Here is a 26589-nt window from a genome sequence, read left to right on the forward strand (position 1 = left end):
CCTCAGAAACTCTTATCAGTCAGGTGTGCTGAACCTCTGGGATTAATCCTCTATATCTCTTATCCTTCTTTCACATGTTGCATTTTCTTTTCTACTTTCTAACAACTGTTTTTGTGTGTTTTACTTTCCGAGATTTCTTCATCGTCATTTTCCGACTTTACTCGTCGATTTTATTTCAGCAATGTTAACTTCCAAGAGCTCTAATTATCCAATTTTTCTTTTTCCACAGCATCCTGTTCTTACTTAGTAACCTTTATAACTCCTTGAATTCTCAGTGAACACTACTAAGAATTTCTTCCAAACTATTTTTTTTAACTTAATGCATATACTTTGTGCACCGTGCGTTCTATTTATATGCCCACGATGTCAGTCGGCATGTCTGATCCTACCCACCCAGGATAAAGGAAACCTGCACCACATGCAAATCAATGACTTTTGATCAATGACTTTTTGGGTAGTAACTACAACAAAGAATGTATCTAAGTCCCCAAGAAGTGAGCCGGCCTACCTTCATGGAGTCAGAGTACAGGATATATTCCCTGACCACAGGCAGAAAGTCTTCGGTCATGTCATCTGTCAGCTCTTCCAAAGCGGTGGAGCAGTTGCCGATGCAGGCTGACACGCCCTCCAGGGGTTCGGCCAGCTCCCCCTCTAACGCGCTCCACGTGGAGTACACGGGCCCGTATTCTCTCAGTTCCACAAGGTACTCTGAACGGGGGAGAAAAACCGCTAAGCTCCAGCTGGGCAGCCATCACTGGCCTTACTGACTCAGTAACTGCGGCGGCCAAGGGCTCTCTGCATTAAGATGTGTTTCCCTGGCCATTCACTCGCCTGAGCATGCTCTCCTTTGCACACAACACTGCTCGGAACAATTTTTAAAATTGATTTTTTTAGAGAGAGAGGAAAGGAGAGAGATAGAAAGAAACAGTGATATGAAAGAGAACATATCTGGATTTGGGGCTAGAACCCACTACCTAGGTATGTGCCCTGAATGGGGATGGAACCCGCAACCTTTTTGGTGTATGGAATGACCACCAGTCAACTGAGCCACCAGGCCAGGGCATAACAATTTTTTTTTAAAAATCTCTAAAAGGTGATGTTACAGTTAGCACCAAAACGTCAACCAACCCCACCCCATGGTGAGAATGCCAAACCTCTGGACAATGGGGACCGCAATACCTTCTGGGGCAAAGTGGGAGGAGCTATATCCACCAAACGCCTTCAAAAATAAACATTCTCCTACCCACAGAGTGAGGCAGTATTTTAACAATGGTAGCAGAGTTTCCTAGAGGTTTAGGAGAACACTTTTTAAAAAAATTTATTGATTTGAGAGAGAGAGAGGAACATCAATTTGCATTCACTGGTTGATTCTTGTATGTGCCCTGACAGGGGATCGAACTCACAACGTTGATGTTATTGGGATTATGCTGTAACTGAAAAAATCAGTCACAATGGAAAAGTGATGGAATTTTAGGAAACATTTGATAGCGGAGATGTGGTCCTGCATAGGCAGATTCACTCTCTCACTCGGGGGTCACCCAAACACCTGGTCCTTAGGCATGGATGGTACCTAAAGCTGTCTACAAAACCTATAAGCCGCACATGGTACCACCAGTGGGTAAAGGAGAATTAAAGCACAGGAAACAAGAAAAAATGTTATTTCCGCCCTCAAAGAAACTCTGGCCTATCATTTGTCACCAGGATTCAGGCCATAGCACTAAAATGCTGTTGCCACTTTTTTATTAACCAATGGGTGGCAATTACTAAAGAATCCTTTTCCATGTGTTTCACGTCACATGCCAGCATGACCATTAACATCGTTCGGGTCTGTCTGGCTCACAAAAGGCCCCAACATTCTGGGAATCAGAAAAGCAAGTGGCCAGGAAAGCAGTGAGGAGGAAGTGGTGGAGGCAACGAGGAAGAACAGAGACAGACAGGCCTCGTAACTGCCCGGGTCACGAGGGGGGGGTCTGAAATGCAACTCCCGTGGGGCAGGCGGGTCCCTTTCAAGCCTGAAGTCTCATTAGGATCATAACTTTGGCAAACACAGGGTCACCATGCTCTCCTTCTGGACTGTCTTTCTGCCAGAAAAGACACCCAAGTTTATTTATTTTTTTAATTATCATACCTAGGCATGAAGGGAAGTTGAGTCAATGTCTCCACCTCTGAAGCTAACGTTAAAGAGAAAAACATGGGAAAGCCTACACGCGGAGACGTGGTTGCCTGAGCTGTGGAAAGTGAACGCGTGACTGAGGTGCAGGGCAGAGGGTGCAGCACGCGTTATTCTTTGATCACAACTCCCTTCTCCCCTCCTTGAGTTTATTTATTAGTTTCATAAGCAAAATATGGCCTCGCTCTGTCCCTCCAGCATTTCTGCAGTTTGGTCCTACTTCGCACACACGACTGCCATTTCTGCAGATGGGGTCCCTGGGCAGGACCAAAATCTCAGTGGAGAGCTCACCTATTTCTTCTTTGATGATCCGCTGCGCTATCCGATCTATGGTTCCCAGTTTGAGTGCAAATGTGTCTAGATATTCGCCTATGGCGGCAAACTCCAGAGGCCGACTCCTCAGCTTGTAGCCTCCGGTGACGTGCTTGACCGACTCACCCACTCTGGTCAGCAGCGCCATCCCTTGCTTCTTGTACACGTTCAGGTCCTGAGGGCAACACGTGAACAAACACACTCAGAGGGCCCAGTCACTCACACAACCAGAACTCAGTAAACCAACAGCTTTGGGCAACTGCCTCCCGGAAGCAGAGGACTCGGAAAACAAAGAGCTGTGCTGGAGGGCCCAGCCACAGACACCGAAGGCTCCCTCGTCGCCAATGCAACCACCGAGCCCACGGCCTTCCTCCCTAATCAGGCCCACTTGCCTGTGCCTGCCCCCCTTTACACGATGCTGTGTCTTCAACGTCATTTTTAAAAACTTTTGACCAAAACCAAAAAGTCTCTTTCTCCCTTGCAAAATATCCTAAGTTGTCTTTAGAACCAAAATTCAAGAGCCTTAATTCATTCCATTCATTTATTTATATTTCAACCAAAGCCAAGTAGGAAAAGTAGAGAGAATAAAGGGTTGGAAGCCAGAAACGGGGACAGGGAAACCAATGCTTGAAACTCAGCGCAGGGGCAGGTGCTGTGAATAACCAACGTTGTATCCTGGGTTTCCTGGTGAAGGCGTAAAGGGGAAATTGGTTGAGCTACATAATGCACTGGATCTAAGTTTACAAAGCACATTAGTCTGCCAGGTGAAATGAGCTTCTTCCTGTCACTAAAGTCTAAGAGGATGTGATGGTATGTATCTTCAGGTTGTTCCACACCCCTAATTTGAACTTCACCAATGGCTTTAAGGAAGATGTAGTGAACTGTTCCCCATATTCACTCTCAATACAAACAGAAGCGTGTGTCTACAGGGAGATAAGGGGACATGACACAAGGGCATTGCTTTCTGGGGACCCAGCCTGACATAGGGACAAATCAGAGAACAGGGAATCACAGTTAACACAGCTGTCGAACGCCCCGCTCTTCCCTATTTGACATACAACAGCTGGCTCAGATCTCCATAGTGTCTGAAGTGTAGATTCCTCTGATTTCACGTCCTCCTCACTTTCCCGTGCAGCCAGGGCCCTCACCTTGGCTCCCGCACCCTTTCCTACCCACCAGGCCCCAGCCAAAGCCCTTCAACCCTCCCCTTCCCGCACCCGCTCTCTCATTTGTGTCTTGTAGCATGTCAACTACATCCCAGGCTCGTCCATCTTAAAAACAGCAGAAGTCACCTCCAGCCCTGCTCCTCCCTTCTCCACCGCTCCCCTCCTTTTCAAAGTCAGGATGCCTGAGAGAATGGTCTAAAGATTCCATTTCCCACATATGTTCTAGACAAAAAAGTATCCTCATAGGCACCAGGCTTTCACAAGACCACACTGAAGCTTTGCAATTCTCAGGATTAATTCCATAGAAAGTATTTTTTGGAGCGGGGCTAGATCCAGAAGGGCTGGTTGGACTGCATAAGCTCTATTTAGAGTAGGTCTTTGAAAAGGTACCCCCAGCCATCCAAGTCAACTAACACGCTGAATGCAGCGCCTCTCTGATGAAAGGTGCGCCCATGCTGCCGCAGATGACGACGCGGATTTGAGCACAGGGATGCTGAGTGACCCCCGCCTCTCCAGCATTCCCGGCTGCTTCTTCAAGGCGCTTCTAGTTCGTGACAAGACTGCCATCACAGGGCGGAGAATGCTCCTGCATTCGCTGTGGCAGAGCATGTGAGTGGGTGATTCAATAACAAGACCAAGTTATTCTCATGGCGTGTTGAAAGAAAAGATTGCAGGGGAGCTGGGGGAAGAAAGAGATGGGGAGAAGGAGGCGTCTGCCCTCCGGTTTCAGTTCAGCCAGATGAAGAAGTTCTGGAGGTTGGCTGCCCAGCAGTGTGACTACACCTAACACTAGTGAACTGTACATTTTGAAAGAGTTAAGATAGTAAATTTTAGGTTATGCGCATTGTGCCATAATTAAAAGGAAAAAGAGAGGAGATGGGGCTATTTAGTTCAGTAAGTAACACTGAATTAGGGCTAGACTTTGTGCTGTTTAAGCAAGCCAACTCCCCTGTCACTCACATGAATTTGGATTTTGATTAGGACACTGAAGGACTATTTTTAATCATTCCATACTGCTTGGCCCACAGATAAATTACACACACACACACACACACACACAATCTTCCTATTTATTCTTCACACAGAGTCCTAATCACCATGGGTCCAACTTCCCCTACCTCCCCCTCTTTTTTCTCTGTGTAATTAAAATGACTAAGCTTGAGGGCCTACCTGGCCAGTAGACCTATAATTTGGGTGAATCAGCGAGTGGCACTTCTGGGACAGCAGGAATGGAGTTTACTTTGAATATACACTGAAAGAACTATATCCAAGGATCAGCTCACCAGGAAATACTTATTTAAAAAATAACGCAAGTTTGACCTGCGGCGGGGTGGGGGAAGGCTTCCCAGAAAGAGAAGGTGAACGGGAATGTCATCGAGGAGGCCAATGCAAACAGAGGTAAAAAAAAAAAAAAAAAAAAATCACTCAAACACTTAAGGACTTTGCCATGTGATTTCCATTGTCTGGAGAATGGCATCCTCTCTACAGGCTTTAGTGTCCACGCTTGGCTGTGAATCTCTCTCATTTTTGCCATTTCAAAAAAGAAGACTGGAAAGTACCTGGATCTCGATACCCTTGCTGACGTGGGAAAAACTACCTATGTCTTGATGGTGGGAACATGATACGTGAAACTAAACAGAAGGAGCTGGAAGGAAGCTGGCGTGGGATCCCATTTCTGCAGACAATCAGAGGAGAGTGCCACAGGTTTCTTGGCCAGTTCTGCCGACTGGGAAGTGCTGAGAGCAGCCGGCGAATCACCTAGTGGAGTCTGAATCAATAGAATCTGGCAACTGGGTGGAGCCCAAATACTTCTCTGGCAGAGGCCTGGAAAATGTCCCCCCCCATTAGAAACTTGGCTGTGGCCAGCTGATGCTGAACTGCTCGTGGTAGGCAGCCTGTTTCCGAGACAAGATGGGGCCTCCCGGGCCACAAAGACCCAATTTCAAATCCCAGTGATGCCACTTGAACATGTGCAACTCCCTGAATGTCGCTTTCCTCATCTGCACAGGGCTCTTGTGAAGGACACCCTCACCAAGTGCTCAGCGGGTGTTCTCGCCCTTGTGTGGCCGCCATGGGTCAGGACAGCCTCCCTCGGTGATGTGCCAAGAAGCGCTTAAAGAAACACGTACCCCTGCTTCTGGAAAGTGAAAATGTTCGAACTTCCTCTGCTGCTGCGAGGCTGTGTTTTCTCCGAAATTCGAACATAGTAGCCACGCTAATGCAAAAAGGCACTGAAAACATACAGCAGTTCAATGACAGTCACTACAGTGGGCCATTCACGAAGGTGGCTCGTGAGAAAGGAAGACAACATTTAACACAGAGCCTGGAGAATGCTGCTTTGGGGGAAGGAATACAAAAAATCCTGCTCTTACCTTAGCAGTAAGGAAAACATTAAAGTGTTCATTGAAAGATAGTACAGGATGATCCGTAATCCTTTTCAGGAATTTATCCAAAGCTTTTCTCCTGGTCTCTACAAACTCTTCTGAAAAACGATCCACAACACCTTTCACCACAAACTTCTCAGGAAGCGGCTGTGAAGACAAGAAGAAAAATATTCAGAGCAATTGATAAAATGGTACAAAGACAAACCACCAGGCTAGCAAATCATTCCTATGACGCATCTGTCCAAGAACAGCATTTCTCAATCAGTTTCATCTTTATGTTGCTAGTCATCAATATAAATCGATTTGAAAAATATAGATGGGATAAATCAAGACTACCTTGTCGATTTTATAATGCAAGAAATAAAACACCAGAGCATAGTTCCTGGAATATTGAAAATGGCCAGTCAGTGTTTACCCAGTAAATCCAATAGTCAGTTACCTTTACATTGCTTGATGCACAGGTGATAAAAGGAAAAAGTTAGGACAAGATAAAGTAGTCTAAGGGAAGAAGGCAGACAACATCAACCACATAAAAATGTATTTAAATATAATAAGATTCTACTACCAGTTCAAGGGGTAAAAAAAACTTGGATGAAGAAATAAGTGTATGAGGCAAAACCCATGCTATCTAAAAAATATCTTTCCTCCATCTGTTTTGTTTGTTTAGGTTTATACTCACAAGTTCTTAAGAAAGTAACTTCCTTTACTTTCCTTACACAAACAAATTTCTGTATATTTCCTTTGAGCCAATATTGCGGGCAATTTCAAACTACCTGGCATCTGTAGGGTGTCTGAGTTTTACCCTATTTCTGTAGTAACTTGATCAAGTGCTTGATTAAAAGGCCTTCCACATTACTGCCATCACAGGGAAAGAGAGTATTTGCTAATGTACAATTTGAAGTGTACAAATTATGAAACATTAAAAGAGCATTTACATTTAAAAATAGGCAAATGATCAGGTTGATATTTCTCCAAGCAAGATAAACAAAAGGCCTAATAAGCACATGAGAAGATGATCAACATCATTAGTCACTAAGGAAATACAAACCAAAACCACAATAAGATAACTCCTTCATACCCACTAGGATGGCCATAATTTTAAAAAGAAAGAAGGAAAGGAAAAAAAAGTGTTTGCAAAGATTGTGAAAAAACCTGGAACCAGCATTTAAGTTCAGAACCTCCTCAAACTCCATAATACAGAGATGTTTTTCTTTTAAGTTACAACAACAAAAAAAGCCATAGAAAACAACACCGACAGAAATAAGATATGGCAACAAGGACTTAGCCAACCCCTCAAAGTGGAATACTAAGGCACTCAGAGTGGGAAAGCCGAGAAGCAACCCAGACTGATAACAGGAAATCTTTGAAAGACTTAGGAACGGGCAGCACCCGCCCCCCTGGAAATGAAGTACTTGGGGTGGGTGGGAATTCCACAGCTTCAGCTTGAAAAAGCTTTGCAAAGTCAGTATGTTTTCGTTGTCGCGAATAAAGACTATGGCGCCATGCCTGCTGGGATCATCTTTGTCCTCTGCCAAACCGTTTGACTTTGGTCAAGCTCTATACTCTCTCGGTACCTCAGTTTCTCATCTGTAAAAAACGGTTAACAGCACCAACCTCATGAGGATTCAATTACCTCTGAGGGTGACCGTGCTTCCAACAATTCCCGCCACTGAGTAGACACTTGACAGAAGTTGGTGTGTTTTGGGCTGTAGGAGTGGCGGCCAACTTCAGGGGACTACTAATCTTCAGGGACAGCCAAGGTTTAGTTAAATCTTGAGGTAGTGGGAGTGTTCAGAGAAGAGGTGAAGAATTAAGAGACTTCTTTTTAACAGAGATGGAGTTCTAGGGTGCACAGTGGAAAGGTTTAGTAATAAAGAGAGAGAGGGAATAAGAGTCAGGAATAAAATGACAGAGCTCCGTGGTGACAGCATGTCCAAGTCAGACAGCACGGTCCGACAGTGGCCAGTAGAGCCCATGCTTGCCCAGAACATTAGAAATGCATGACTGGGTCAGATGTAGAGGCCCCCAGCCCAGGGTTCCGGCAGCAGAGAAGCTGCCTTAATAGGCTATGGTTGTCCCTTAGGATAATTCCTTTGTTCTGATCTATCCTTCTTCCATTCCCTTAGACAGCCACCCTCGTGAAACCCTACACTCAACTGCCAACCTTTCATGCCAAGCAGATTACCATCTCTCTGAAGGAGGAACCAGGTGTAAGGGCACCATGTGGAAATTACCCAACCGCTTTGCTTCCTCCACAGAAACCCATCTACTGAGCACCGCCCTCGCTGCCATTCCTCAGGTCCCTTTGGACAACATACTCCTCAAAGCTCACGATTCCATCTGTGTCCTCACCCATTAGTTCACTAAGATGCAGTTGTCATCATCAATTAATTATACCTTCTCTTCAGTATCTTCAACATCTCTTCCTCATCTGGTTCTACTCCCTGTGTCTACAAAAATAGGGCTAATTCTCTCTCTTTTTTTTTTAATCCTCACCTGAGGACATTTTTTTCATTGTTTTTAGAAACAGAGGAAGGGAGAGAGAACATTGATGTGAGAGAGAGCATTGATTGGTTGCCTCCCATACGCACCCAGACTGGCTATTGTACAGGATCAGACTGGGGATCAAACCTGAAACCTAGGTATGTACCCTGACCGGGAAGGAAACTTGCAACCTTTCAGTTACAGGATGACGCTCCAACCGAGCCACATCAGCCAGGGCTAGTTCTCTCTCTCTCTCCACCTGAAAAAAGAACATATAACTATCCCTTGACCTTACATCCTCTTTACTCATTCAACCCCTTCCTGCCTTATTCAACCTTTTTGAAAAAAATCTTTTATCTTTATCTCCATTTTTTCCATTGATTTCTCGACCCCCAATCTTCCTCCACCCCAGAACAAAGCTGTCCTTGGTACTTCCTTCAGTGCTGCATCTCTCTGCCATCTGTCCGCCCAAGTGCAGAAACTATCCTTTGAAAGGTGAGCAGCGACTTTCTAATGACCAAATCCAGTGGATACCTCTCTGTTTTTACCTCATCAGTCCTGTTGAGCATACTCTCATTTGCTTATGCTAAATAGGACTCAGGAGGAAGGCCTAATGAGCAAATAAGTGGTTAGGTATGCCTCATTTAACATAACAGATAACCTCCTGAAATAGTTACCCATTCTTCAGATATAGTGCATTAAACCTTATGTTTAATGAATCAGGGAAGCTTGCTATTTAAAGGCACCCTGGGGTGAACTCTCCTGCAAACAGAAGTTCCTTCTCTAACAAGCAGTATCATTCCCAATGTACAGACTTCAGAAATTGGTTTTTCCTATTTCAAGCTTCCGTAAAGGGACACACCTACTCTCAGTCTCACCTTTATCACTACCTTCTTGGTTGTTTATGCACAGGAATCTGGGTTGCTAGTGAAATCAAGGGCATCTATACTCTGTAAGTGAGGCCAATTAATGTAAGTGAAGAGCAGCTTCCAGCCCATGGTGGACATCAAATGGATGCTAGCTATTTTTATTAATTTGTAAACACTGAAAACAGAAAGCCAAAAACAAAAAAAAAAAAAGTGAACTAAAGGGTGGAACTTCCATACATCTTTTGCCATTTCACACCACGAGGATGGCTATAAAAAAAAATGAAAGGAGCTGGTATGGCTCAGCGCACTGAGCACCGGCCTGTGAACCACAGGGTTGCCAGTTCGATTCCCTGTGTAGGGCACATGCTTGGGTTGCAGGCCAGGTCCCCAGTAGGGGGCGTGTGAGATGCAGCCACACATTGATGTTTCTCTTCCTTTCTCCCAACCCTTCTCTTTAAAAAAAAAAGAAAGAAAGGAGAATAACAAGTGTTGGAGAATCTGGAATCCTCACACATTGTTGAGACTGTAAAAATGGTTCAGCTACTGTGTGAAAGTTTGGTGAATCCTTAAAGAATGAAACATGATCCAGCAATTTCATTCCTTGGTATATAGTCAAGATAAGTGAAAGCAATGTTCAAACGAAAACCTGTACAATAAATGTTCAAGAAGCATTATTTATAATAGTTGGGCTGGGGAAGGGGAATGGGAGGTGATTGCTTAACGGGTATGGGGTTTCTTTGGGGGATGATGGAAATGTTCTGGAATTAGATTAGCAGCGGCAACTACAAAACACTGTAGAGACCATCCAGTCGGCATCCCTTCCTGCCCCTTCCCCTTCCTCCCTACCCTATCCCTGAAATTATATATATATATATATATATATAATTATATATAAAAATATATATATAATGAATGTATTCAAAGCCACTGAATTATGTACTTCATTGTACACATTTAAATGGAGACTTTTATCACGGTAATAATAATAAAAAAAGACATGATGATGGACACTGTCAGGGAAGACAGAAGCTGCTCTGCTGCTGGTTCGGAAGACAGAAGAAGGGCCATGACCGAGGCGTGCAGGCAGCTCAGACGCTGGGAAAGCCGAAGGCCGAGTCCGGCCCCGGAGCCTCCAGAGGACACGCCGCCCTGCCTGCACCGCGGCACGAACCCACTGAGACCGCTTTCGGACTTCTGACTTCAGAACTGGAAGATAAGACATTTCTGTTGCTTAAGTCGCTTTTTAAAAACAGGTCAGCTGGCATGGGAAGGAGGGCGTCGGTAGGAGAGAGATGAAACAAAATTGGCTACAGTTGATAAATGTTGAAACTGGGCAATGAATACATGAGGGTTCATTGCACTGAATCTCTCTCCTTTAGTGTTATTTGACATTTTCCATAATAAAAAAGTTTTTTTAAAAGATATATATGCATATACAGGGGCGGGCAAAAGTAGGTTTACAGTTGTAATACAAATAAGTAACAATAAATAATAACACGTACAAGAATAAACTCTGTGTTTCATACACTCACAACTAAACCTACATTTGCCCACCCTTGTATATATTGGGACCTACCAAAAATCCTATTTGCAAAACATTACAATAACCCATTAAATATTTCAAGTTTTAATCTTAAAATATTTATATTTTTATAGCTCTTGATACTTTGGTAAAACACTTTCTCATGTATTGCACGCTAATTTATGAGAAAGTACTTTACAGTCTGTGAAACAAAAGCATGTTTCCTATAAATTGTCACTGAAAAGCTGCTATTTGTGGGTGGGAGATCTGGAAAAAAATTTCATTAGCTCAATCTTGAAATGTCCAGCTTCCTTTTGTCAGCATTTAAATTACTTCTATGAAATTCAACAAATGTTTAGTGTATACCTCTACATGACACAAAACTGTTTCTTAGTCTTATCAAACTAACAGAAAATACTGCTCCTAAACAAAAATAACAAATAAATAAAAAATCATCAAGATGAAAATCTTTGTCCCCACAGAGAACAATCACCAAACCTGGTTTAATTCAAAGTACTTCAAAGTTCAACCAATGTTTCACTACTTAGTAACTTACCTACTGGGTAAGCTAAAGACATGTATATTTTACAGAACAAAAATGGGGGAGCCAACTGGAAGATGAAGTTAAGAGTTTTTGCTGATTATTCATAGTCAGAAAAAGATGTGTTGCATCACAAATTTTTTCTAATTAATTCCTATAAGTTTACCACAACCCAAAACAAAACTGGATGCATAATAAGTACATCCTTCCAGCAAAGCTCCCTTCATAAAAATGAAGCAAGCACTAAATTTCCAAGTGAAATTAAACTCAAAAGAGGTTTTTTAAAAATTTTATTATTTATTTTTAGAGAGAGGGGAAGGGAAGGAGAAAGAGGGAGAAAAACATCAATGTGTGGTTGCCTCTCACGCGCCCCCTGCTGGGGCCCTGGCCTGCAGCCCAGGCCTGCGCCCTGCCTGGCGATCACACTGGCAGCCCTTTGCTTCGCAGTCCGGTGCTCAATCCACTGAGCCACACCAGCCAGGGGCTCACCATAGAGTTTAATAAATCTATTTGTGTCACCTCCAAAATCTATCTGTGCCCATAGAATCATGACATGTATCTGTTGTGTAACTAACTGTGTCCCAGCAAATGAAGGAGCACAAAACCAACTTCTAAGCCAAAAATAAATAAATACAAAACAAAAACATGTCACAGTGAAGATTCTCTGGTGCCTCCTACTATTAGGTAATAGAGATGTACAAAGTGAATTGCAATTATGAGATAACAAACATATACATCCAGTGCACTTCTAGTTTTAAGATGGCACTTTAAGAACAGATGATTATTTCTTGCTGCTTTTTAAATTCCAGAGTAACAATGCAATGTGAAGGAAAAATGTGTTGCAGCAACAGAAAATATATTGTTAATAGGACAGAATTTGTTAAAGACACAAAGCAGAAAAGTTTGGGTTGAGAGAAAAGGCAATCCATATCAACCATCTTGTGATTCTACTCAGGTAAAGGAAAGGAAGGCTTAGGAAGCAAGGGATTGGGTTTCTCCAGGAGAGTCCCAGAAGCTGCCAAGTTCAGAGCCATAGAGGCTAGAAACAAGGTCAGGCCTCAGGACAGCCAATAGGGAAAGGCAAATAAATGAAAGAACTTGGAACGATTCCCTAAGGATAGTCTGGCTACTGCTCACCTATGACTTCTTGTGATGCCACTGAAGCCCAAGTAAAGTGGGAACTTTATCTACATGCTCCTAATATAAGCAGCAGAATCTGAAAGCTCAGGAATTCTCACACATTTGTAATCATAATTGACTTAAGTTGGAGGGAAAGAAAGAGAGAGAGAGAGAAGGCGGGAGGGAGGGAGAGGGAGGGAAAGGGAGAGGGAGAAGGATGAATCTGGGTAAATCCCTCCCATTGATCTCTTACCACCATTCTCCCTAATTGTCCAACTGATTCAAAAGATTCTAGGCCTTCTGGTCAAGATGGCAGCATAGATAACATAGCTCGCCTCCTTGCACAAACACAACAAAATTACAACTAAAATGTAGAACAACCATCACTCAGAACTATCAGAAATTGAGTTGAATGGAAGTCTGACAACTATGGAATTAAAGAAACGATGTCCATCCAGACTGGTCAGAGGGGTAGAGATGTGAAATGGCCTGTCCCACATTCATATGTGGAGGATAAAAATTGGGGAGGGATATCTCAGGGGCAAGAAGTCCCAGCTCCACACCAGGCCTTCCAGCCCAGGGTTCCAGTGCCAGGAAGATAAGTCCCCATAATTTCTGGCTGTAAAAACCAACAGGGATTGAGTCAGTGGAAGAAACTTCTGGAGTCCCAAGCAGTTCCTTTGAAAGAACCCACAAAGAGACTTACTCAGACTCACTCCCTCTGAGCTCCAGCTCTGGGGTAGCTGCTGAAAGGCACAAGTGGCATGCAGGGAGGAACTGAAGTGTCTGGCATAAAGGTAGGAGCTGGGGGACAGCTTTCCTCCAGACAGAAAAGTGGACAGAGGTCATTGTCCCTTTTCTGAGCCCTCTCCCAACAGAGCCACTGAGCCACCCAGTGGGTGCCATATCTGAGACTCCACCAACCTGGCTAACACCGTTTGTTCTGTCCTAAAGATCTCTTGAGACTCTCTTCCACCCAACTTATGGGACCATCCAAACTGTTAACTGACTCTTCCATATGAATGGCTGTTCTTGGCTCATGCTTCACAACTTCCTAAATCCTATTAAACAAGCAACAGTTGACTTCAGTGAGCCCCTAGCCCCCATACCCCTTGCAACTGGCCCTAGTCACAGCACTAGCAGTATCCAGCCTAGATTCACAGCTTGGCTTTGCCTGGGAATCTCCAAGCCTGGCACAAGTAATAGTCATCTCAGATTGCTTTATAGCTCTGGCAAGGTGGCCCCCCAGAGAACACATGTTGGGGCTGACCTTGGCCTGCGCCACCCAGGAAACCCCAGGGCCTACACACACAATGGACAGCTACAGACTACATCAGAGCAACATCACTCTGCCCCTGCACAGCTGATCCTCTATGGAGGGTGGATTGGTGGACAGTGGTCATAGCCAGTCCTTGCAGCTGTCTGGTCTGGGTAAATCCCTCCCATTGATCTCCCAACAACAATCAAGGCTCAACTACAAGAGGAGGATGTACCCAGCCCACATGAAGGGCACACCTTGAGTACCCAGCCTGGGTGATAGGGGAGGCTGTGCCACTGGACCCTATAGGACACCTACTAGATCACACCACACTACCAAGACACGGAGTCATAGCAGTTCTACCTAATACATAGAAACAAACAAAGGGAGATGCCAAAATGAGCAGACAAAGAAGCATGGACCACATGAAAGAACAGATCAAAACTACAAACAAACAAACAAACAAAAAAACCCTCAACAAAATGGAGATAAGCAATCTATCAGATGTGGAGTTCAAAACACTAGTTAGAAGGATGTTCAAGGGACTTAGTGAGGACCTCAACAGCATAAAAAAGACCCAGTTAGAAATGAAGGATACACTATCTGAAATAAGGGACAATTTACAGGGAAACAACAGTAGAGTGGATGAAGCTAAGAATCAAACCAATGACTGGGAATATAACGAAGCAAAAAAAACAACCAATCAGAACAAGAAGAAAAAAGAATAAAAAAAAATGAGATAGTATAAGCAGCCTCTGGGACAACTTCAAGTCTTCCAATATTTGCGTCATAGGGGTGCCAGAAGGAGAAGAGGAAGAGAAAGAATTTGGAAATCTATTTGAAAATATGATGAATGGAAACTTCCCTACTTTGGTGAAGGAAATAGACTTGCAGGTCCAGGAAGCACAGAGTCCCAAACAAGATGGTCACAAAGAGGCCCACTCCAAGACACATCATAATTAAAATGCCAAAGGTTAAAGATAGGGAAAGAATCTTAAACGCAGCGAGAGAAAAGCAGTTAGTCCCCTAGAGGAAAGTTCCCATAAGACAGTCAGCTGATTTCTCAAAAGAAACTTTGCAGGCTGGAAGAGATTGGCAAGAAACAGTCAAAGTCATGAAAAGCAGGGACTACACCCAAGACCGCTCTACCCAGCATAGATATCATTTAGAATTGAACGGCTTCCCAGACAAGAAAACACTAAGAGTTCATCGTCACCCAACCATTATTATATGAAATGTTAAATGTTAAATTTCATAATATGAAATTTAAGAAAAGGAAGATCAAAACTATGAACAATAAAATGGCAATAAAAACATATCTATCAACAATTGAATCAAAAAACAAAGTAAGCATACAAGAACAGAGTCAGAAGCACAGATATGGAGAGTGTTTTCATGGTTGCCAGATGGGATGGGGGGGGTGTGGGGGAATGGGTGAAGAGGTGAGGGGATCCAGAAGTACAAATAGGTAGTTAGAGAACAGCCATGGGGACGTAAGGTACAGTACAGGAAATGGAGCAGCCAAAGAACTTACGCACATGACCCAGGGACATGAACAAAGGAGGGGGGATCACCAGAGGGTGTGCGGTTATGGGGGAGGGGAGTGGGAAAATTGGGACAACTGTAATAGCAGAATCAATAAAATTTTTTAAAATTTTAAAAATAAAAAACTACAGAAAAAGAGATTCTAAAGTTAATCTTGAAAAATAAAATGTGCATATAGTGAGAAAAGCTATGAAAACAAACTATTTTGGGAAATGGGGGCATTGAAGGGGGACGTGTCACCTAGATGTTGAAGTAATCTGTAAAGTTACAGTAATTCAGACAGCGTGAGAGGGGTGCCAGGCTAGACAGACCAATGAACCAGAAGGCTCAGAAACAGCCAAAGGATATACAAGGCTAAAGAACGACGCAGTGTAACACACAAATTATGATAAAGGTGATTGGGTATACAAAGGATTCTGGGAAAACACTCATGTGAAAAAAGTAAGATCCCCCATCTCACATGAGAATAAAATATACATTTACATATTAAAAATAAAGACAAAAGTAATAAAAGAAAATGCAGATATATATTTTTAACATCCTAGGTTGCAAAAAAACTTCACAGCCAGAAACTGTAAAGGAAAGATTAACTTGACTGGGAAGGAAGGAATTTTCTTTTTAATGGAGTCAAGTCTAAGACAGATGACAACTAAAGAAAAAGTAGATATTTCACTAAGTTCATTTCCTTTGTATAATAGATATGGGTTTTTTTTACAACCAATAAGAAAAAAATAGAAAAACGAAGAGGCATTCATAAAAGAAATGCCAATGTCAAAATAAAAGTCATGGAAACATATTCAGCATCACTAGTTAAAAAAATAAAAACTTGCTTCACAAAAATGAACTCAAAATGTATAAGACCTGAATGTAGAACTAGACTGAAGAGCTAGAACTATAAAAATCTTAGAAGACAACACAGGTGTAAATCTTCGTGAGCTAGGACTCATTAATGACTTCTAAGACAGGACACCAAAACCATAAGCAGCCAAGGGAAAAAAAAACAGATAAATTGGACTCCATTGAAATTTAAAACCTTTGTACTTCAAAGGACACCACCAAGAAAGTAAAAAGATAACCCACTGAGTGGGAGAAAAAATTTTGCAAATCATATATATGATAAGGGACTTGTATCTAGATTACATAAAAAAACTATTACAACTGAAAAATTTAAAAAAAGCCCAATTTTTAAATGGGGAAAGGATCTGAACAGATGTTTCTCCAAGGAAGATAACAAATGGCCAACAAGCACATAAAAAAAAAGTTCAACCTCATTAATATTAGGGAAATGCAAATCAAAACCACAGTGAGATACCACTCCCCACCCACTAGGATGACTATAACCAAAACCAGAAAGTAACCAACGCCGATGAAGATGTGGAGAAACTGGAACCCTCACACATTGCTGGTGGGAACATAAAATGACGCAGCCGCTTTGGAAAACGGTCTCACCAGGTTAAATACAGAGTTACGTGATTTAGCAATTATACGCCCAGGTATCCACCCAAGAAAACAAACACTTGCACACAAATGTTCACAGCAGCATTACTCATAATAGTGGAAAAGTGGAAACAACTCAGATGGCCATCCAAAGTGAGTGACAGACCAAATGTGATACCTCCATACAATGCAATACCATTCAACAACAACAAGGAATGCAGCAGTGACACACGCTGCTACGTGGATGAACCTTGAAAACATGATGCTATGTGAAAAAATCCAGTCACAAAAGACTCCACAGTGTGTGACTCCACCTATATGAACTGTCCAGAATAGGCAACTCTACAGAGGCAGGAAGGGGATCAGCGGACGCCAGGCACTAGGGAAGGTGGAGGGTTTGGAAGTGAAAGGCGAGCCGCGGAGGAGGTTTCTCTTGGGGGCGATAAAAAGGTTCTTAAATGAGCCCTGCAGATGTATGCACAACTGACGCATACGCTGAAAGCCCTCAACTTGTATATTTTAAATGGGGAGATTCTATGGCATATGAATTGTATCTTGACAAAGTTATTTTAAAAAAATAAAAATTTAAACAATAATTACATTCCATGTTTCGTGGGTCTCCATCTGACGACAAACTCTCCAGGGTAGGGGTCCCTGTCTGCCTAACAACCCCTCACCTTCCCAAGGGCACCCCTCAGGCCTTATAAAAAGACTAACACAAAGATGATGCTTAATAATAGGTAGAAACCTCCTAGCAAAGTTGCTGTAAAATCGATTTCTACAGGGGGAATGTTTTTTCTGTTGTTTCCAGTTTGACTTTCTTGTTTAAGTCAGAGATGCTCTCCTATATTAAACCTCTCCCCAGCCCACACATGCACTAAGAATTTATGAAGAAATTTAAGACTCCACTAGCTTCTCAAATACCTTCCTACTCAACTACGTCTCCCCAGACCGTAGGAAACCATACTTTGGGTCACTCCGGGGCATTCTGAAGACTCTCGCATATTCTCTTTCATTCGGGCTTCAGTGTCTAGAATGCGACTATGTTTCATCAGCAGGTGTTGCTACCTAACCTTTGGTAGTCAAGGACCAAACCTGAGATACACTATCGGCCAGGAGAGGAGCACGACTTCCCTTAAGCAAGTGTTGGCTACGCATAGAGAGCAACTTCCCCCCAAAGAGTACAGTATGGAATGGGTGAGAAAAGCAGGGTAAGGGCACAGTGGAGACACCTGCCAGGCACTATGTCCAGTCAGGTGATCAAGGTTCACATCAACAGTGACCAACACTGCTGACAGGAAATAACCTTGACAAGATGCAAAGAGAATGGCCCTTTACCTCTGTGCTTGTCCTCCCGCAAATGCGTTACCCCAGTCTAATTACGAGGGAAACATCAGATAAATTTCAGCTGAGGGACATTTTACAAAACGCCTGAGGAGTACGCCTCAGAGCTCTCGTGGTCGTCAAAACCCAGGAGAGCCCAAGGAGCTGTCACAGCCACGCAGAGCCTGCAGAGAGCCCATCGCTAAACGTGACGCAGTGTCCGGGTGTGGTCCAGGGGCAGAGGAGGGACATCAGGCAAAGACAGAGGGAGCCTGTAAAGGACTTTTAGGCCATAACAATGCACCACGACAGGTTCATTCACCGTGACAGGTGTCCCACACTAAAGTGTTAATAAGCAAAACCGAGTGTGGGGTATATGAGAACTCACTGTACTCTTCGCAATAATTCTGGGATTCTAAAACTGTTCTGAAGTAAAAAGTCTATTTAAAAAAAAATAATTCACTAGCTGCCAACTTTGCCAAACTAAGATTTTTTTTTTAAAGACTCTATTTTAAGGAATAGTTCCAACAGTTCCAAAGCAATGGTTTCTTCTTCAGGCGTGTTTTTAAGTGATTCTAAGACAGAAAAGCAAAACGCCAGGCCTGGAGAGCAGGGGGATGCACGGTCGAGGGGGAGGGGGAGAAGAACAGAGTCCCAGCCCAGCCCTCCGTCCTGTCACAGGCCCAGCCACCCGGCTTTCACCGTGAAAACCAAGGAAACCCCTAGAGTGTCCTGCGCGTTCAGCCTCGTCCACCCAGGGGTCAAAAAGAAGTGTTAGACGATGCGGTGGCAACAGGAAGATTGGCAGGGCTAACAAGGTATTCAACCAAGGTTATTATGGAAAGATAAAGCCCCGCTGAAGAGGTTTATGGCCTAAGTTACCCTAAAGCCACCAAAGCCCCAAGAAATGTCTGGAGTGTAGTTATTATTTCTACTAAAAAAATGAAAAGGAATCAGAAAAGCCCTGAATGTGTACGCTGATTTTGAGTAGTCTTTCCAATTTTATTTGCTCTGATTCTGTTTAAAAATGTGCAGATGTAAGTAATAGACACATATTATGCTGCTTATGCACATAGAGGTAAGATGGCTTTGGGGTTTGCTTTTTACATGGAAAACTGGTTCGGTGGACTGTGCGCTAGACTCCTGCTCCCGATTCCTCCTGTCTAAAGAAAGCCCAGCCCGCTGGGATCGAGGCGCCGCTCTTCACCTGGGGCAGCTCTCCAAGCCTCGAGGACAGTCTCTAAGAAGGGGAAACAGTCTTTAAAAAGGCAGCAAAAGAGAACTAGAACTCTCCATACTTCAAAAAAATTATCATAATGCAAGTGAAAACCTATCCCATCCCACACAAGAAACCAGCATACCGTATAGCAAACCAGAAACCAAAACCCAAAAGGTAAAATATATTATGCAGTATCCATAAACGTGTGATGGGTAGATCTGCTCCAAAACCTAAGGCGGAGTTTGCCCATCATTTAAGGGGTAAGAGTTGAATGGCCAGTCTCAGGGAAGACAATGCAGGAAAATGAGTAACAAGCTATAATGACTTAGTACCTACGGGAATGAGATGAGTGGGCTGTGATTCTTCCAGTTTGCTCCTCAACCAGTCAAAATCCTGGTATCTTCGACGGACCGAATATTCAGGCAGGTCAAACTCCACCCGCGTACTCTGCAAAGAAGAATGGAACAAAATGAGCATAAGGGAATGGAAGCCTAGCTTGGCAGAAGGGGAGGAAAAAGCTCTCTGTGAATAACTAAACTGGGCGTGAACACACTTTCCTTCCACCGAACACACCAGCCAAAGGGCAGGGCTTACCAATGCAAAATGACAAGGCTGGGTCACAGGGCCCAGTTACAAAATCAAGGATCTAGAATGAAAATGTCCACTTTTTTTTTTTAAAATTTCTACCCTCAGGAAATGGAACCCAGCTATCCCTCAGAACTGCGTTCAGAAGCATTTGATTCATTTCCTCCAAGCTTAATTAGCAGAATCATTCCGCTGAGGATATCGCTACTGAATCCGAATCTAGCTCAGTTGGTCAGAGCATCATCCCAATGCACCAAGTTTGTAGGTTCGATCCCCAGTCAGGGCACAGGCAAGAATCAATCATTGAACAGATAAATAAGTGGAGCAACAAACTGATGTTTCTCTCTTGCCTCCTCTCTCTCTAAAATCAGTATATAAAGTAAAATAAAAAATACAAAAAAATAAAAAAAGAAAGAACAGACCACTTGCTCAGTTAGAAGACAGATTAGATGAAAATAGAAAAGCTTTTGCCTCATCTGCCACATTCTGGCCAGAACCATAACTTTAAAATTATATTGTATTTTAGATAATAAGAAAAAAATCTACAAGGAAATAATTCCAAACTGTCATTGTATTGAAGAAAAGTATTTATGTCATCTCCCTTCCTGAATTTAAGTTTTCCGAAATGTAAGTGTAGCACTTTGATCATGAAAACCCAGGTTAAATGAAATTAAATTAATATACAAGAAAACAAGATTTTTCCACATTAATTTGCCACCAGTGGTCCCAGCACCAAAACCAGATTCAATTGTATGTACATTATGATTTCACTGGTGTTAAAAATGTGGATATAAATTAGGGGAAATATCTAGAACTGGTAATGACAACTGTCCTCTTTACACTCATCCTCATTTCCAAATTTCCTACTATTCTCATACCATGCTTTAACAGTCACACACACACACAAATTGCTCTTTTTTTTTTTTTTTTAATAGTTCCTTTAAGGACAAAGGGATTTAACAATGCAGTAAAACTTGTTTGAAGCTTTGGAAATTAATAAGATAAAAAATAAACATCATAATGCAGAAGGGTGCTCACACTCTGACCCAATATTTATTTTACTTATTTTTACCACGGCTCATTCTAGAAAAGAGATAGTGACACGTGAAGTACGATCAAATGATATAAATTAGAAGTAGGTGAGAAAGATAAAGGAAAAACAAGGACAGAGAGAAACGCAGAGCTAGGAACGAGGCTAGCAAAGCACACTCACCTCAGAACTCTGCACACTTGCTAAAACTGGGCCACGGGCGTTACTGAATTTCTAGAGAGAAACCCAGTCACAGCACAGCACTCATAAAACATGCAAGCCATTAAAACCCCAACTATGACTTTGTAGTAAAGTTTTCCTCTGTGAAATTCTGGGTCTAACTTAGGAAAATAAGGTAATAAGTGTTTATCTCTATTTTCTAATACTGTGGTAAACAAAATAGTAAAAAAGAAAGAAACGCGCACACCTGCAATTCATAGTCAGAGACAAACACTGTGCCGTTTTGTCCTGTGTATTTCCATACCTGTGTTCCATCATCTAGGATACCCCACAAACACCACGAGGTCATGGGTTCACAACTAAAGTCATACAAATAGGTAACCGCGCACACGAGTGGTAAAGAATGTTCATTTCACCATCGTGCCTTATGGATATCTTTGTGGTGATCTCTAGGCAACCCTGCCCATTTTTTTTAACACTTTCTTAGACCTAGTACAGAGCCAGGGAAAGAAACGCCCATGGAAGAAAATAGGCCTGAACCCTAAAGAGGGGAATTAAAAGGGGAAGCTTGTCGATGTGCACACAGAGGACTAATCAATCACCCAGGAGGTGCCCTGTCCCCGGAGCCTAGTCCTCCCAAAAAAAGAATTCCTCTTGTTCTCCAAGTTAATACGTCCCATGCCTGTGACCTGGAGTCATTCCAAAGGATCGCCACTCAATCCAAAACTGACAACCAACTCACACTAGAGAGACTTGGTTTTTGTCAGTAATGCCATCTTTCCTGGCCATGGCTAAACCTTAAGAAGTCTGAGTGACCCTTCTTTTCCAAAGGGACCCCTTCCCTCATCCACCAGCTAAGCCCATTCTGCTTCAAAACCCCAGAGCCTTAGGAGGCCAGCTGAGAAAGGAGCCAGGAGAGGCTTTTGGCGCCTCCTCCTGCTCCTCTGGGCTTCCTTTAAGAGCTGTCACTTACCTCTTTTTTTGCAGATATTTCCGCCAAGCTCTCTGGAACACCCATTGCATCATTAACACTAAAGTCCTGTAGCTCTTCCTGTTCAAATTCTGCAAACAGAGAAGACAGCCTCCCCACTGTCCCAGCAAGTGGAAAGCTGCTCATTTTTTCACAGTTCACAAACCTCATTTCCAAGACCAAGGGTGGTCACTGACATCCTGCTCATTCCACACCGCTCCTTAGCACAGTGCTCCCCGGCTCCGTGAGAACCCTTTGAGGCTCATGCCGTCAAGCTACATCCACCTCTGTCCCTCCTCACGCCGTCACCTACTGACAGCCCTGTCCCTCCTCCTGACTCCTTGGCAGCACCCAGCTCTCAGGTTTCCTTTCCAGAGCCCTTCCATGGCCTGGGGACCCTCAAGAGCCAGGCGGCTCGCCCATACGACACCCGCCACTAAGCCCAACAAGGTCTCCTTCCCGCAGCCTTCCCACAAACTGTCATCACGAAGTGCCGACGTCTCCCTCTCTAACTGACACGTCCTACATTCCAGACTGCCATTTCCCGACATCCCCGGGTTTTCAGCCTCTTGAGACCTACAGTTCCTTGACTTTCTGTCCATTCCTGTCTTTACATCCTTCCTTAATCAGTGTCAATTCCATGAGCTGTCACGTCACCCTCTGACTTGCCACTATGCCCCACCCCATCACACAAGGCTAGTGGAAATGCAACCATCCGCTTCTTGTTTTAACAGACCTGCACAATCCTGAAGGCAAAGCAAAACCAGGAAAGCACACTGATCAATGCAATGCACGCCACAACTGGCCCCTCAAACGGGCGAGCGATCTTTCTACACTTCCTTAATCAATCCTCTCCCTCATTTTCCGTATCAGTTAATCCAAAGCCTGTACAAATTTTGAAAACGTCTAAACCCCACTTAAAAACGTTCCCGATCACTCTCAGTAGCAGACCTCACTATCTACCCACAGAGAAAAATGCAGCTATAAGCAAAGAACCCTCACATTTCTGCCACAAAAATGCCCTCCTTTCTCCAGAAACAATGAAAAAAAGAATTCCCCTCCCTCATCAAAGGCCACTCCCTCCCTCCACTTCGGTTCTGGGTACTACCTCCCGCCTCCCAGGTGGCTTTCTACTCTCCAATCTTTAACCTAGTATCTCCTTCTCTACCCACACTGTCCACCTGGCACTTAACCAGGTCTCTTCCATCCTTAAAAAACAAACGAAAAGCCCATCCCCCTCACACCCACGCCCCGCTCCACCTACTGTTCGTTCTCCATACTCGCTTTCATTGCCCAACTACCAACACTCATAGTGTCTTTTCTTTCTCACATGTCACTCACCCTCACTCACTGCAACTGGGCCCGCCCCCGCCCTGAAACTGCTCTCCCCCAGTCACCACTAACCTTCTTGTCATTAAATCTGATGTTTGCTTTGTAATCCTGATCTATAACTTGACCTCTGAGCAGCATTTAGCCTGTTGACCGCTGAGGCATTAGAAAAGAAAACTTGCTGGGCCTAAGTCTTGGTAATGACTAATCTGGCGATGGGTGAAAGGCAAGAGGCGGAAAGGGAGCTGCAGGTCCCGCTTCGTGCCCAACCCCCAGTCTGCTGCCACCTCATCGCCGGTTTTAGCAGTCAGGCTGCGGGCGCAAACCACAGCGTCGGCGTGGCGTGGCAGGGCAGGGCAGGGGCCTCCCTCCCCTGATAATCCTGGCATGTCCTCGACTCAAGTTCTAGCTTCACCACGTAGTAGTTGCACGTCTGTGAGCAATTTTCTTCATGTCTCTGTGCCTCAGATTCCTCAGGTATACAATGAAAATACCACCAGTACCTAATTCATTGAGTGTGAAGATTAACTGATGATATATTTAAAGCACTTAGCACAAAATGAATGATGGCTCATCCATACTGTGGAGCAATACTGTAGTCTTCGAAATGACGGCATAAAAGCAGGTTTACTGGCATTTATTAGCACAAAAAGATATTTGCAACATACGAAGTGAACTGACAGCATGCAAACTAAGCATTTCTGTAAGTGAATAGAGACAAATAGTTCATAAAGTTATAAGTAATTATTTCTGGCTAGAGAGCTTAAAGATCTTTTATTTCACTGTTTTAGCTTACTTGCATTTTCCAATTTCTCTACAGTGAGCACATATTACTTACAGAAAATAAAATTTAAAGGACTTCTCTTGCAAACAAATCTAGCGCACGGTAAGTGTTCAATAATTAGTTACGATGATGACGTTACTTTCTAGGAGCTTGCCGAGAAAACTGCCAATTCAGCACGCCCTGAAAAGACCTCTCTCCACCATTGGAGAGACAAGACACCCACCACTTAGATTTGCTTTGCCTACACTGGCTCTCAGCCCTAGGCTCACTTTAGCTCAGCCAGGAGCAGCTCTGTACCTTGTCCTGCTTTGGTCATCAGGGATCTGAATTAGGACTGGGAGTCAAAGCTCAAAGTAATAGAATAAGGATACAGACGCCCTTGTCCTCTGACCATTAACTTTGCTTGAGAACCTCAGCGGAAGCAGGGGTCCCGGGACAAGATCAGGTGTTTGGGACCCTGTGTTCCTGTGTGTCCTCTCTCTCACCCCGACACTTCTCTGCATATCCTTTCACACAGCATTCAGAAAGAAGGCTCCAAATGTATCGCCAAGATAGCAAACTTGATGTCGCTGTTTGAAAAGCAAAGGACTCTGGTTTGAGAAGTAGAACTGACAATAATAAGTAAAACTTAATTTTGCACCAAGTTCACCTGGAGATGTTAACATCGCAGCCAAGTGAAAATGGGGGACTGGAACTTGCAAACGGTCATCCTATGACAGTACATGACTTACAGAAAAGCAAACAGCTCCCATGAAAAGAAACAGAAATATGCGCGCAGAGAGAAAGGGGAAGAAAGGAAAGAGAGGAGGCACCGAAAAGAGTGGTGAGCTGTCGCAGGTGCCTCTGCCTGTGAATCCGTGGACAGAGGTCCTGCGGGATTGGCATTTGGGGAGGTCAACTGCAGGGCCAAAGCGGGGCCGGAACCATCACGGGAGGCAAGCACTGCTGTGCCAACCACGCAGTCACCTTGCTATTCAGCTGCTCAGAGCACACGGTCAAGAAAAACAGGTTTTGCATTTCACTGACTGCAGGGTAAAAAATAAATAAATAAATTGACCCCAAAGGGGAAAAAATAAGTAACTGGAAATACTTTATGGGAATACATATATCAACCTAGGACCTCTGAGGAGATAATACACTTCTAGGCCTCTAGCCCAATGCCTGGGAAATGGAAGTTTTCCTGTGGCCACGGTAACGGGGAAGACGGTGTGAGTGCACGTGCCCATGACAATTCTCAAATGTGAGCCCGGTGTGAGAAGGACACAGCAGTAACATCACAGGGGCCCAACAGAAAGTCAGTAAATATTAGTTCCTTTTCTTCTTGACTCCTTCTGCCCCCCACCAAATCTAATTATACCAAATTATAAGCATGGTCCCATCACAGAGATTTAGGTTAACACAGTGATCCATAAATTTCAAGTGTATTGTGATATTAATATGTTAAGTAGTATCATGACCAAAGATAAGTGAAAGTAGAGTTGACCCTTGAACATCACGGGGGTAAAGGGAGCTGACCCCTCCACCTGTATATAACTTTTAATTCCCCAAAACTTAATTACTAATAGCCTCCTGGTAACCAATAACATGAACAGTCAACACATATTTTACATGTTACGTGTATCGTACACTGTATTCGTACAATAAAGTAAGCTAGTGAAAAGATAATATTATTATAAAAATCATAAGAGAAAATACATATACAGTATTTACTGAAAAAAATCCATATATAAGTGGAACCACACAGTTCAAACCCATGTTGTTCAAGAGTCAACTACATAAGGATTAAATGTTTTCTTTGAAAAACCATAGTCACAATTTATCCTTCATTTTAAGATTTAAAAAAGCTCACATATTATATAATCCTTCTAAGTTTAATACATTCACTCTCTCAGAAAGCTACAGCCACGATAACAACAAAGGGGAACAGAGTTGTACCAAAAGAAAGAGAAAGCAAAGGCAGAAATTATAGAGGTGGGACTCATTCTCCAAGGCCACTTGCAATGGGCATAAGACAACAAAGGGACCTACTTTGGTGGTGATCCTATATGTGATGTAGGTCTCCATTGTACAGACATGCTTCTTGGGGTCATCAACTGTGACAAACAGATCTCTGGTCTCACCATCAATGTCATCATCAAGTTGAAGCCTGTTGAGAAGGGAAGATGACGAAGCCGGACTCGAAGTACCTGCCGGAGTACCGCCGTTGGGCAAAATGAGATCCTGAAAGCAGAAAGGAATTGTCTTACAAATTAAATGAAAACATACACTTTGAAAATACCAGCAAAAGAAGCTAGTTTAGCCAAGCCAAGAAACACCTCTCAATAAAAAAAGACTTTCAAGGAATCTGAGCCTCTCCTTACAT

The 26589-nt window shown here is 43.4% G+C and overlaps 1 protein-coding gene across 1 annotated transcript in view; it reads right to left on the reverse strand.

The window, feature by feature from the left end:
- SNX30 (sorting nexin family member 30) overlaps positions 1–26589 on the reverse strand; it is a 90424-nt gene that overhangs the window by 25374 nt on the left and 38461 nt on the right. Inside the window, exons 2-6 of the mRNA XM_054584514.1 lie at positions 26256–26447; positions 19686–19796; positions 6021–6179; positions 2462–2657; positions 509–708 (exon numbers count right to left, since the gene is read on the reverse strand). Coding sequence (XP_054440489.1) covers positions 509–708; positions 2462–2657; positions 6021–6179; positions 19686–19796; positions 26256–26447 — 858 coding nt within the window. The remainder of the gene's footprint in view (positions 1–508; positions 709–2461; positions 2658–6020; positions 6180–19685; positions 19797–26255; positions 26448–26589) is intronic.

Source organism: Pteronotus mesoamericanus, unplaced genomic scaffold (genome assembly GCF_021234165.1).
Source record: "Pteronotus mesoamericanus isolate MK-2021 breed Mesoamerican mustached bat unplaced genomic scaffold, CSHL_Meso_final contig_78, whole genome shotgun sequence".
Taxonomy (NCBI): Eukaryota; Metazoa; Chordata; class Mammalia; order Chiroptera; family Mormoopidae; genus Pteronotus; species Pteronotus mesoamericanus.